General features: G+C 41.9%; 2 protein-coding genes across 6 annotated transcripts in view; one reads left to right on the forward strand and one right to left on the reverse strand.

The window, feature by feature from the left end:
* Positions 1 to 14,340, reverse strand: part of LOC140202624 (synapsin-3-like) — a 344,209-nt gene that overhangs the window by 94,861 nt on the left and 235,008 nt on the right. The window lies entirely within an intron of this gene.
* Positions 1 to 14,340, forward strand: part of LOC140202625 (metalloproteinase inhibitor 3-like) — a 32,087-nt gene that overhangs the window by 2,273 nt on the left and 15,474 nt on the right. The window contains exon 1 of one of the 2 annotated variants that reach the window (XM_072267697.1): positions 605 to 829. The exons of the other annotated variant lie outside the window; for it this stretch is intronic. Within the exon in view, the coding sequence (XP_072123798.1) occupies positions 700 to 829 (130 nt within the window). The 5' untranslated portion in view covers positions 605 to 699. Of the gene's footprint in view, positions 1 to 604; positions 830 to 14,340 lie in introns of those variants that run through there. 2 annotated transcript variants of the gene reach the window in all.

Genomic DNA, 14,340 nt, shown 5'->3' on the forward strand with positions numbered 1-14,340 from the left:
ATGAGGCTCTGCAGACTTTGTGAGACCTATATTGTCTAAAGTCCCATGTCATGAGCTAATGCTCAATTTCTAATTCAGAGCAGCAACTACTATTAACATGTCGACTGAATGTTATTGTTCCTCCCTTCTTTCTCTCATTAAGTCTTTGTTCAGAGGGAGCAAGTGGGTCAAAATAACAAACACAAATGCACATATCCAAAAGTGAAAGGTAAATTAAGGCAACTGAAAGAGTTTATAAAGTCAAAAGTTTCATCTCACCAAACACAGTACCTCTCATGGAAATTGGTGAGAGAATCTCACGCAGAATTCCAGCAGTGCCTTATGTCTAATTTTGGAGACCGCATGTCTTCTACAACCTATGAAACCCTAAAGAAACTCCTAAGTGACTTCTGTTGGCATAAGTAAGTGATTTCCTTGCTTCCATTCTTCTTGTCATGCCTTTCTACCCAGCCCCCTATCAAACCCTGTGGAGGGAAAGGAGGAAGAAGTGGGTTGTATCACAACTATCTGCTCCTTGCTAATTGGCTGCTGTATGGAGGAGATGGGCAGAGCTAGTGTGTCAGTTGTCTAATAGATGATATGTAGCTGTATTCTCTCAATCAGGAAAGAGAGAGAGACTGGGAAGGATCAATCATCAACTACAACAGTACAGAAAGTAGCACTTAAATTGTTTTCCAAAGGAAAGGTCCCTCAGAGAGAATGGCAGTTTTCACTACAGCAGCTTTGAGTCTGCTGCTGGCTGTGAGCAGTGTGCAGTTCAGCCAGCTAACAGAAGCTTGCTCTTGCAGACCAAGCCATCCTCAGCACGCTTTCTGCAACTCTGAAGTAGGTAAGAATTCTCTTTTATTAGGGTGAAGGGGAAAGGGGTGAAAAATGGTGCACAAGGAAAATCTACACAGTGGTCCTTCTTTCATTCCATGGCTTGGAATGAAATCTTCAAGTTTCAACATATCTACCAGTTTCTTTCTGTATTCTATGTCATTCACCATTATTAGTTTTCATTGTTAAAAGATATTATTCTATTGTTTCCTTTGATAAACTTTACTTCAATTCACAGTGTGAGCTATTGTAAAATTCATTCAGAACTGGTGGATGTTAGGGTTAAGAAGCATCTTTTCTGTTCTTTGCCTGAAGATGAGTTGCACGATCTTTTCATGTTTTATTACGTTAGTCATTATACAGTCATTTTATTTAAAAGCTCAACAGCATAGTGAAGTTCACTGAACTATTTTTACACAGTTATGGCTAGAGAGAAGCAATCCTTCCAAACTTTGAGGCAAAGTTTGTTTTGAGGTTTTAAAGTTTGTTTAGAAGTTTTAAAACTTAGTGGGTTTCAGGATTAGTGTTTTTTTTTCAGTGGTATCTTTGACTTCTGTGGAATGGAATGTTCTGGAATGATCATACTAAAGATATAATGTCTCTAAATGTCTCAATAGCCCGTATCGACAGTGAAATTGGGCACCGCTTTCATGTTCTGTGCAGCTTTAGGAAGAAACCAAATGTTGTCCAGCCAGAACTGAACAGTCAGGTGCAGCCCCAAATACATGTTGGAGCAATCATTAAAAATAATTGTGCTGCACTTACACTTTCAAATAAGACTTCAACCCACACCTGGTGTGTTCCTTGGATTTGAGTATGGAACCAAACAAATTTTAAAACTTTCATACATCTGGATAGGATCTAAACATGGAAGTGTTAAATTTCAAAAGGAATAGAATACAATGGATACTGAAATAATTAATGCATTGAACTCCAACAGCAGCAGGTACAAGGTTAAAAGCTACGCCTAATTTCAAATACAATTGATTCTTAGTAAGTACAGACAAATTCGACTTATTAGTGTTCAAACCACAGGGCATTAACTAGTTATCTTCCTATCCTGGTATTTTAAGGCAATATTATATGATAAGCCTTTCATTCCTGGAATCATTTTCATGAACCTCCTTTGAAACCTTTCCAATGTCTGCACATCCATTCTTAGATAAGAAGCCTAAAACTGCTCACAGTATTCCAAGTGATGCCTCGACAGTGCCTTATAAAGCCTCAACATTACATCCTTGTTTTTATATTCTGTTCCCTCGAAACCTTGGCCTTCACCCTGCTGTGTGTAGCTGGATCCTGGACTTCCTGTCAGATCGCCAGCAGGTGGTAAGATTGGGCTCCCTCACTCCTGCCCCTCTGACTCTCAACACAGGTGCCCCTCAGGGTTGTGTACTAAGTCCCCTCCTTTACTCTCTGTATACCCATGCCTGTGTCGCCACCCATGGCTCCAATCTGCTAATTAAATTTGCTGATGACACTACACTGATTGGCTTAATCTCAAATAATAATGAGGCAGTCTACAGAGAAGAAGTCACCACTTTGACACAGTGGTGTCAAGAAAACAACCTCTCCCTCAATGTCACAAAAACAAAGGAGCTGGTTGTGAACTACAAGAGGAATAGAGACAGGCTAGCCCCTATTGACATCAATGGATCTGGGGTTAAGAGGATGAACAGCTTTAAGTTCCTTGGTATAAGCATCACTGAGGATCTCATATGGTCTGTACATACTGGCTATGTGGTGAAAAAGGCACCAACAGCGCCTCTTTCATCTCAGGTGGTCGAAGACGTTTGGTGTGGGCCCCCAAGTCCTAAGAACTTTCTACAGGGGCACAATTGAGAGCATCCTGACTGGCTGCATCACTGCCTGGTATGGGAACCGTACTTCCCTCAATCACGTCTCTGCAGAGAGTGGTGCGGACAGCCCAATGCATTTGTAGATGTGAACTTCCCACTATTCAAGACATTTACAAAGACAGGTGTGTAAAAAGGGCCCAAAGGATCATTGGGGACCCGAGTCACCCAACCACAAACTGTTCCAGCTGCTACCATCCGGGAAATGGTACCACAGCATAAAAGCCAGGTCAAACAGACTCCGGGACAGCTTCTTCCACCAGGCCATGAGACTGATTAATTCATGCTGACACAACTGTATTTCTATGTTTTATTGACTATCCTGTTGTACATAATATTTATTATAAATCACTATAAATTGTACATTACACATTTAGATGGAGACACAATGTAAAGATTTTTACTCATGAATATGAAGGGTGTTTTGATTTTAATTCGAAAGGAATGCTAACAGTACATTTGCCTTCCATACCACTGACTCAACCCGCAAGTTAACCTTCAGAAAATCTTGGAAAGAAACTCGTAAGTCCCTTTGCACTTCAGAATTTTGAATTTTCTCCCAGCTAAGAAAATAGTCTTCCTTCTATCAAGGTGTATGACCATACACTTCCAGACGCTGTATTCCAGATGCCACTTTTTTGCATAATCTCCTCTCACTCTTAGTCTTTCTTCAGATTCCCTGCTTCCTCAGCATTACCTGCCACTCCACCTATTTTTGTATCATCTGCAGACTTTGCATCAAAGCTACCAATTGCGTCATCTAAAGCATTGACACACAATGTAAAAAAGAAGCCGTCCCAACACAAACCCCCTGCAGAAGTCCTGTAGTCACTGGCAGCCTATCAAAAAAGACTTCCTCTGTTCCCATTCTTTGCCTTCTGCCAATCAGCCAATGCTCTACTCATGCTAGAATTTTTCCTATAATACCATGGGCCCATATCTTAATAATCAGCCTTGTGTGTGGCACCCTATCAAAAGCCTTCTGGAAATCTAAGTACACACTATCCACCAATTCTCCTTTGTCTATCCTGCCTGATATTTCCTCAAAGAATTCCAACAGATTTGCTGGGAAAGATTTTCCCTTAAGGAAACCATGCTGACTATGGCCTATTTTACCATATGCCTCCAAGTACCCCAAAACCTCATCCTTAACAATCGACTCCAATATCTTCCCAACCAATTGAGGCCAGGCCTACTGTCCTATAATTTCTTTTCTTCTGCCTCACTCCCTTCTTGAAATGTGAAGTGATATTTGTAACTTTCCAGTCTTCCTGAACCATGCCACAATCCAGAGATTCTTGAAAGATCATTACTAATGCCTTCATAATCTCTTCAACTAGGTCTTTCAGAACCCTGGGTTTAGTCCATCTGATCTAGGTGACTTACCTACCTTTTGACCTTTCAGGTTCCCAACCACCTTCTCCCTAAAAATAGCAACTGCACTCACTTCTGCCCGCTGACACTCTCAAACTGAAGACTGATGCGAAATACTTATTCAGTTCATCCACCATTTCCTTGTGCCCCATTACTAGCTCTCCAGTGTTATTTTCCAGTGGTCTGATATCCACTCTCTCCTCTCTTTTACTCTTTATATATCTTTTTATATCCTCTTTGATATTATTGTCTAGCTTTCCTTCATGTTTCATCTTTTTCTTCTTTACAGCTTTTTTAGCTGCCTTCTGTTGGTTTTTCAAAGCTTCCCAATCCTTTAACTTAATTACTAACCTTTAGTCCTGCATTCATTACCCTTTTTGATTTTGTCCCCATTACACTGCAACTCATCTCACTGACTGTAATTTTGCCCTATCATCTGCGTGTCCTTCCTGACAGTCTCACTACACACTACCTCAACTTCTCCATCCTCAACCCCATCATTCAGCTTCCCATCCCCTGCCAAATAGGTTTAACCCCTCCCAAAAAATAGATCTAACAGATCTACCCACAAGGGTATTGGTCCCTCTCGGATTCAGGTGTGACCCGTCTCTTTTCTATAGTTCATACCTTCTCCAGAGGAGATCCCAATGATCCAGAAATCTAAAACCCTATCCTCTGCACCAGTTCCTCAGTCACACAGTCATCTGCAAAGCCATCCTATTCTTTACCCTCACTGGTGTGTAGCACAGGCAGCAATCCCAAGGTTACTACCTTGGAAGTCCTGCTTTTCAGCTTTTCACCTAGCTCCCTAAATTCCCTCTTCATGACCTGCTCTCTTTTCCTACATATGTCGTTGGTGCCAATATGCGCCAAGACTTCTGGCTATTCACCCTCCCTGTTTAGAATGCCATGAACCTGATCAGGGACATACCTGACCTTGGCACCTGGGAGACAACATGCCATCACGCCGACAGAATCTTGTGTCTACTCCTCTACCTTTGGAATCCCCTATCACTACTACAGTCCTCTTCCTCCCCCACACCCCCACCCTTCCCTTCCCTTCTGAGCCACTGTGCTAGACCCAGTGCAAGAGACTCAGTCGTTGCGGTTTCCTCCAGTAGATCTCCCAACCCACCAGTATACAAAGCGGTATACTAACAATTGAGGGCCACAGAGGTACTCTGCACTGGCTGTCCATTTCTTTCCCTTCTCCTGACAGTCACCTAGATGCCTACCTCCTGCAACTTAGGACTGACTACGTCCCTGTAGCTCCTATCTATCACCTCCTCAGTTTCCCGTATGAGCTGAAGGTCATCAAGCCGCAGCTCCAGTTCCCTGACATGTTCTCTGAGGAGCTGCAGCTCGGTGCACTTGGTTCAGATGAGGTTATCGGGGAGGCTGGAGGTCTCTCAGAATTCCCACATCTCACGTGAAGAACACAGCACAGCCCCTGGAGTCATTCTCACTGCTCTAACTGTGAACTAAAAGACGAAGAAGGAAGAAGAAACTTACCAGATACATTCCTTGGCCAAGCCTGTTCTCACCGGAGCCTGATGAGCCAAAGCTTCCCCAGTATACCACTGGTCTGCTCACACAATGACCATTCCAACAATGGCTGTCTGCTTATTCCTGCCTTATTTTTATTTGCCCTTGCTAATGAATCACAATTTGATTGTCTGCCGGAAAACGCCGAAAGCCCATGAATGTTCCTTTTTTAAATCTCATTCATGGACCTGTGTGTTGTCTGCTCTCTCACTCCTAATTCAATTGGGCCCATGAAAAATGCTGAAAGCTCGTGTACATTCCTTTTTAAAATCTCACTCACAGACCTGCAAGTTGTCTCTTCTCTAGCCCCCAATTCGATTAGGCCACTGAAAAACTTGACATGAAGTTGCAGACTTTTGTACACGACTGTCAGTTCTTCCCATTGTTCATTTCAAAACACAACTCTGCGCACCCAACCCATCTTATCCTACTTCCACATTGTGGCTGTAATGCTGATCCTTTTACAGGATGTCCTGAAACAAATGGCCAAGCATCTTCAGCATTGTGACCCGGGCGGGGACACTCCGTCATTCACAACAGCAGCAGGTGAAGGACTGTAAGTGCTGGCAGCTCCTTTGTGTCTTCACCTGGCATTCTCCAGCTCCTGCAACCTTTACTGCACGGTGCAAAGGAATGCATCTGAATCTCACATGCACGGAGTCCGGCCCAGAGTTGTCTGGAGTGTGTTTTCCCCGACTCACGCTGTGCTCCTCACCCCGAATTAAAAGCTAACTTAAACTGCATGAGAATTCACCCTCAGCTGAGGTAGCAAAGACATGCTATATAGTAGTGACTGCATCTTTTATTTCCAACTCTTCCTTCATGATCGTCTAACCCTGCCTAATCTTTCAGATAAATATCTTGTGCACTGTGCTCCTTCCAATATTCATCCCAGAGAAAGACGTGGAAGAGCATTGTCATTGTTGTTCTCTTCTTACCACTTGCAAGAACATGGCTTCTGCTGAGCATCCTACTGTAGCATTGTAGCTGAGGTAAAGCTCTGCAAAGTTCCTGAACACAAATAGTCAAACGTACCAAATCATGTGCTAATACTCAGGTTTTAATGCAGACTGTTCAAGAGTCTGGGTATTGCAGAGCACTAAATACTAATTATATGCCCAGTGGCCCTTATCGTTCTTCTATTCTTTCTCACATATAGTCTTTGTTCAGAGAGAGAAGGTGGGTCAAGACTACAATTATAAATGCATGTATCCAAAATTGAAATGTTAGCTAATGCAACTGAAAGAGTTAATAATGTCAAAATATTCATTTGCCAAAACCTCCCAAGGAGATCTGTTGCACAGGCTTCCTCCCAGCCGTGCCTTGTGACAGTCGATCATCCATTTTGGACACAAAATCTGTTCTGCATCCCACAAAACCCCAAAGAGACTTCTAAATAGTTTCTGTCATGGCAAGTTGGTTATTTCCTAACTTCTACTGTTCTCCCCCTGCCTTTCAACCCAACCCCCCCCCCAATAAAACGCTATGGAAAGCAAAGAGGATGGAGAGATGCATTGCAGTTTTTTGTGGTTATAGAATCAGATTGTGTAGCTGGTAATTTTTATATAAAAGCAAGCAGCCTGGACAAGCTTTTGGCAGGTTAGTTAAAAGTCAACTTTAACAGCTGCAAGATTGGAATGAATTTCCACCGGGCAGTCAAATGTCCATCTCTTTGAAGTTATTTGCTATATATGGGGGGAAAGAAAAATTGCTGATCACCAGTACAAAAGAGGAAACCTAGTTATAATTTACCTCTTTCAATGTTTTATTTTTATCTTCAATATGAGGGGATTTATTATATTATAACCAGTGTTACAAGTAGATTCCAAATAATTCTTCTGGGATTCTCTGTGATAAATTTCCCATTATATTATTCAACAGAGTTGACCTAAGGGGGATAAACTCGAAAACTCTCTAAACCACAGACTGGAAGTATTTCAAAAGTGAAACAAAGCATGGAGTTTTGCTCAAATGAACAGAATCAAGGTTTTTGATATTGTCTGAGTATGTAAATCACTGTATTTCCCAATGTATTGTCACCATGGAAATCATTGTGACCTACTGGGTCAACGTGACTTTAAATCAAAAAGATAATGAACAACTAATATATTTATGGAAGCACTTTTGGTCATACTAAGCAGCTATAAAGCTATGGATATTCTTAATGTAACTGCTGAGTGTTCTGGGCCACAAATAGTTACAGAAATACAAAACGCGGGAATTTTTAAGATTCAATACTGCCAAGAAATTCATATTGTTTGCATTAGGTTTGTGATTTGCAAGTTAAACTATAATGTTGACAATACATAATAAACATATTCAAACAGTTTGTCAGCTAACTTCGGGTATCTCTTGGCAGAGAAAAGGAAAGCCCTCCATCATTTAAAGTAATGTATGTCATTTATTTAAAACAATGAAATTCAGAGCGTGCAGTGCAGGTAAAAAGGTGGAAATGGCAATGGTTATTGTTAGTTGTGTGGCATGTATGCTCTGGAACAGCATATTGAGAGGCTCTGAAAAGCTATTTCTCCTAACCTGTGACCTGGGTAACCAAATGTCTGAGATAACCTAAGGCACATTGAAGAGAGTCCGAATAATGAAAAACTGGCATCAAATAAAAATGATCAGAGATCAAAGTCTGTGCAAAGGACTGAAAGGAAGCAGATAGAGCTGGTAAGTGTCACAGTGCATCTGTTCTCATACAGCTGCTGACTTAATATGGATTTTGGATGGCTGCTGTCTACCACCCCAGGCTTTCACATTAATTCCAGCTTCTCATTCCAGCTGCAGACTCATGACACAAAGTCTGTATTGCTGATGTTGCTACTGGACTACACCCACAAAATTTAACTCATTTTTATTGGAAAAGTATAGCCAAGGGCTCCTCTCTTTCTTTAAAGAAAAACAGTATATTGTCACTCAAAACCCCACCAGGCCACAGGAACTGTCTCGTAATAAATGCCAACATTTGAATATGTTATAAGATGGCCAAGTGGCCTTCTTTATTTCTATCTACTGAGTGAGTGCAAGGAAATTTTCATGAGCTGAGAGAGAACTTGCAATCCTGATGGGTACTGCACCACATCAGGACTCCATTTTCATCGATCAAAAGTGGATCTTAGAAAGCGGAACCCATAATTAAGTGCAATTTTCTTTTAAGTGCATTTGGGGTTCAGTGCTTAGTGATGTACTCTGCTTCCCAGCATTCACCAGCTCTTGTTATTCTCCATGTCGATAGCAGCAATGCTGAATTTTTACTGCTCGGCATGTTGCGCATCTAGTTAGCCTTTCCACTCCGTGGAACTGTTTCCTGCAATGCAGTAGTTTCTAGTGCTTTTACAAAGTTTGAATAATGTGATTATGCTGTATTCCTAATGCAAGCGCCTTACAGTCAGCTCAACATTCTTATCAAATTTACATAGCAACTCCCCTATTCTCCTTCCATTTCTATTGGGAATTGCCTCTTTTCCAGCCTGCTTTTGGTTAATAATTAGTTCTGCTGTGCATGGAAACTTTTGAGACAGAAGTAGGACTGGCAGCTGCTCACCCAAGTTGAGTGGAAGGGTGCAACAGTTCCGAAACTGGCAGAGCAGAGTTTGCAGCTTCTCGCTGTGACCATATAGGTTTCCTCCGAATGTCCATTTCATTCCGCATCCCAAAGAAGAGCTGGTTGGTAGGTTAATTGGCAATTGTAAGTTAGCCCGAGTGTGCAGGTGAGTGGTGGAAGCTGGGATGGGGCGTGTGAGGATAGGTGAGGGGAGCATAAAATGGCTGATTATAAATGGTCAATTGACGGGTAGTAGACCCAGTGGATTGAAGGGCTGTTCGACTCTATGAAAGCAGCAGCATCGTGTGAGAGCAGAGTCCATGTCCTCAGAAGCAACTCGTTAGCACAAATGGGAGAGCTGCCTTCATGTGACAGATGAATTTTACATGGGACTCGATGAGGTGGGGGAGGTGGTAGGCTGAGATGGACTCCATTCAAGGGGAGACCGAAACTCTGAGATATCAAGATACAGTCCTGTGTTTATCTTATGTTCAGGGGTGAATATTACTGTTAATCTATTGCCCATCCCTAGTTGTCCTTGAACTAAGGCAGATTAGAGACAACTATATGATAGATTTAGAGTGACACATACTGTAGGACAAACAAGTTAAGGATTGCAAATTTCCTTCCCTGAAAAGCATTTTTAATCCAATTGGTTTCTACAACAACCTGGTGGTTTTATGGCTACAGCTTTAATTCAAGCTGTTTCTAAATTCCATATTTGTTGAATTATGTGAATTTAATTCCTTAGTGGGTTTAGAACTCAGCCATTTATCCAGTTACTTAATACAGCAGTACCTTACCACTAAGACCTTCAATGAGGAGGGCCTCTTCCTCCTCAAGGCAGATTCTGACCTCTCTTCATATGGTGGCTCCATTGTAGCAGTTTCCCAATGGGCCCCTTCATGATCCATTTGGAGCTTATGTATGATGGCTCAATTTTCTGTCTCCAGAGAAATGCACAACTCTGACTGGCAAGAATTATGGCTAAGACTCAGTTCTGAAAATGACAGCCTGGGTTCAGATGGAAGCTGGCATAAACCAGCTTTACCTAAGAGACAAAAGTCCCTGTGATTTGGGAATGGGGATGGAGACCTTAGCCTGGGCCACATGGACGCCTCATGTTATTGATGACAAAGAGCCTCTCATTTCCTTCCATTTAATTTTCCCACTTATGCTGTGAGTCACACCTGTTGCTCAAATCGGCTGTGGAAAGATCAAATTGTTTTAACGATTAAACAGAAACCCTAAAAGCTCAAGGTTGTTCAGGTGACAGACGCATTTGTGTTCTGGCATAAGGCCCATTATGGCTTGTTTATTTGTCTGTCCTAAATGAACCATGGAATGCCTGGGCACTAAATGTGAAGTATGACCCACAGCAGGAAATGCCACAGTAATCTCTCTATCCCTCATGCAGATGAGATCATTGCAATTATGTGTTTTGAAATGCAGCCAGGCAGGTGCTGCGGGTAGTACCAAATAACTAAACCAACCCCCACCCCCATCATTTGAGAAACTATGCTGAACCACTATACTTCAGCCACACGAACAGAAGTGATCTGTCTCTTGTACACCTTAACGTTAACCCCTACGTAATCCCAGTGTGTGCAAAGTCATGTGTTGCCTATGTAGCCAGCAACGCAGTATTTATTCAGCTGTTCGAACGTTGCTTGTTTATTAATTATCCGGAATGCTAATGGATCTCCTTGTCTATTTGGAAGGCTATCCCAGTCAGCCTCAATTCCACCTCTACTGCCTGGCTCCCAATTCCTGTCACAATGTTGGTGTAAGGCAAAGAATAAGCAAAGTTTGTCACAATTCAGCATCTCCATGGTTACAACTGCAAAGAATTGCCAAAACTAAATTCCTTTTCTGTCAGTAGAGATTACTGGGGGAATCTTCATGTCTCCCGTCTAATACTATAAGTAAACTCCTATCCCTGATATCAGTATAATTGTGATAACACTGTTTCCTTGCACCCCCCCCCCTCACAAATAGCTTTATCCCATCAATCAAAGAGCAGACACACTGGCAATAATTTGTTGTTCTTGACCAGAATGCCCTTTCCAGCTGGAAGCCAGTCAAAGAAGTTCTGGTCGGACATTTAATAGTATCTAAGGTGGTTCTCCTGGGTATTTCTGTAATAACAATGACCAAACCTAGACTCCTCCTTCCCTTTAGCACCAGTCCTTCATCTTCCACAGATGTCCAATCAGACTAGTAAAGCAGTACGCTATCTGATTCACTTGTTGGCCATCAAAATCCATCCCTTCGCCCTCAGTTTGTTAGGTTTTAGTGGAAGCTATTGAATGACAAGAGCTCTCTCCTTGTACACCTGTAGTTATCCATGCCCCCACAAATTACTTTCAAAAGTACTTTCAGAAGGTATAGTAGTAAACTACTAAAGGGGATCAAGGCTGCCACATCAAGCTCTTCATATTGCATTCCACATGATCCAGCATTCTACCAATGGTTATGTCCTCTCTGCATGACAGCCGGCCAACTCACTCCCAATCAGTGCTCATTCCTTAACCACTTCATTCCAGTAGCCATCAAAACCGCCACTGGGAAGCTTCAATCTCTGCAGTGTGGGCCACGTGAAGAGACAAGACTGTGACCTCCACTCCTGCTGCAAGGCAGTGTGTAAAGTTTAATGAAGCAGATGAGGCTCCTGAAGGATGAGAAGAGGATCCCTTGTCTATCGCTGGAAGCTGTGGAAGAAAGAGTAAGAATAACCACACCCATGATCCCAACTCCACTGACACATTAGTCCAATGAACCACAGCATCAAGAATGCTCTCCAGAGAGCTCTCCTTTGAACCCACCCTTTTGTGGGTTCAGTCATGAGCTCCATCAGTGAACCACTTACACCACTGCCTTAGTAAAGTGAGGGTAGAAGTGGGAGAAAGGCAACCAAGAAGCATATTTATTGATAAAAATGCTTGAAAGGGTTTCAATTCTTTGCCTCCTTAGAGATCCAGTTGATTTCTACATGGTCAATAGACCAACATGCCCATGTTAGTTTCCTGCCTGCACAAAACTTCATATGTTAACTGATTCTATACACTTAAAATGAGCCAGAGCTAAGATAACTGCAGAACGGTTGCCATTCAGAAAACACATGGGTTTGATTTCTCTTTTAGTTTTTGTTGAGTACAGGTGAATGTGTGCAAAGGAAATTATCCAGGCATCCACACTGAACTGTTCCTGCTGCAAGCACTTCTGCAATAATGTTGAGTGAATGAAGGATTTGACAAGCTCCTTCCCACGGCTGAACAGCTTCCCGGTACTTACATAGGTTGATCAATGACTGGCATCAGTGAGGCAGGAGTATAGAGGCTAATTGTGGTAGAACTACAAGGAGCCACCCTTTAGTGGAAGAGGATAGAAAACCAGAAGAAAGAAAACCTCACCTAGCTTTTCAATTACAAAGTACATTTATCATGCAGCTATTCCAGGAACTGGGCCTGTACCAAATTTGCAAAGGTGCCAGTGATGCCTTTTTAATCATTTCCAGTTCTAAAAGCAGATCAAAGCTTTTGAGTGGAGAGTGTATTAAGGGAGGCAGCTGTCACCCTGTCATGCACAGTGCAGATTTGAGAAGCTAACACTTCGTCAACTTATTATATCATGTACAGCAACATGTCTATTTCAGAATGGGATTGGAGGTTATAATAGAAGATAAAAATAATCAATATTCAGCAGAATTCTGAGATGAATACACCATGGAAACATTGCACAAATTATCACTCTGTGTCACTGAAGTGTGCCTGCCAGTCCTCCCTAATCAACAAGATTGTTTTGAATGTCACAACACAACCATGAAAAATAACCGATGGATTACTGGCAACAATCCAGGCATGGAGTAGGGCAAAACTCAACCCAGTCAATTCTGCAAATTCCCCCTCTGTAACATCGGGTGTTCAGCTTGAGGGAGCTGCCCACAGATTAAGCGAGTGACATCAGTGGCCAAATGCAGAGAGTCATAGCCATCATCTGACATCAGAGATTCCCTCTACCATCACTCTGCAGGTCCTCTTCTACCCCCACTGGGGCATATCATACCATGGTTAGACTCAGCACACCAAGCACTCAACTGCACCCTACTGAGGTGGCCCCAGTCTACATTAAGGAAGTTGAAGTCACCCACTACAACAAACCTGCTGTTTTTTTTACACCTTTTGCTGATCTACCTGCATTTCTGTTCCTCAGTGTCTCAGTGGCTATAGAGGAGTCTGAAGTACAATCTCATCAGAGTGATTATACCTTTCATAGTTTTGAGTTCTGTCAATACAGACTCATTGATACTGGAGACTGTTTCCGAACAGTTTCTAACAAGCGCCAGTTGTGTGCAGTTTTGTGGTCGCTAGACATTACACCATGCTTAGAGCGAACAGCTTTTAAATAGCACCACTTGCATGCTTATGTTCAAAACGCGGTGATTTTTGTCACTGATAGTCGGCGAGAAATAAGCAGTAAGACAATTCAGAACTGTTTGCTCATTGCTGTTTCAAGCCTTCGGGCCTGGAGATGCCAGAAACAGCTGGAAGTGAAAAGGAAACTATTTCACTGCTTCCAACAAGTTAGGTCCTACGAAGAATTTGAAGGTATCAACAATCATCTTGAATGCGATAATGAAAATGAAGATTTGAAAAACGCAATCATCAATAGCATTGTATGAAGGCATATCATTATCTACACAAGGAATCTGCACTGATTTCATTCATTTATCATCAATCAAAAAACATGAATGAACTCCTCTGTCGATACCTATTGTTTTATTACTGTAGTAGTATTGTCAGTGTTCTAATTTGTTCTGTATTTCATTTAAAAGCATAATTTGTTACTTAGTTATTAGATAGTTTGTCTTTTTTTTACCTTTTAACTACTCCCATGAAACTTTGGCTAAATTAGGCAGCTGCTTAATTGGGCCAAATGTATTGGTCTCAATGTGTCCCAATTAACTGGAATCTACAATACGTACAAATAAAGGCAAATGTGTGCTCTTTCAAAGGGTTGAAAATGGAATGGTTTCACTCAATGGTTGGTCACAGTTTGGAATGGCTGTTGTGTGTGCTGTATAATAGTAATTGTAAAGATGTTAAACCAAGTTTAAGGTGTAAGTATACTTTTAAAGGGCAAATTAGGTTACAGTATTATCCATGCAAAGCTAGATACTGAACTCAAAGCACACTGCAG

This window comes from Mobula birostris, chromosome 9 (assembly GCF_030028105.1).
Source record: "Mobula birostris isolate sMobBir1 chromosome 9, sMobBir1.hap1, whole genome shotgun sequence".
Classification (NCBI taxonomy): Eukaryota; Metazoa; Chordata; class Chondrichthyes; order Myliobatiformes; family Myliobatidae; genus Mobula; species Mobula birostris.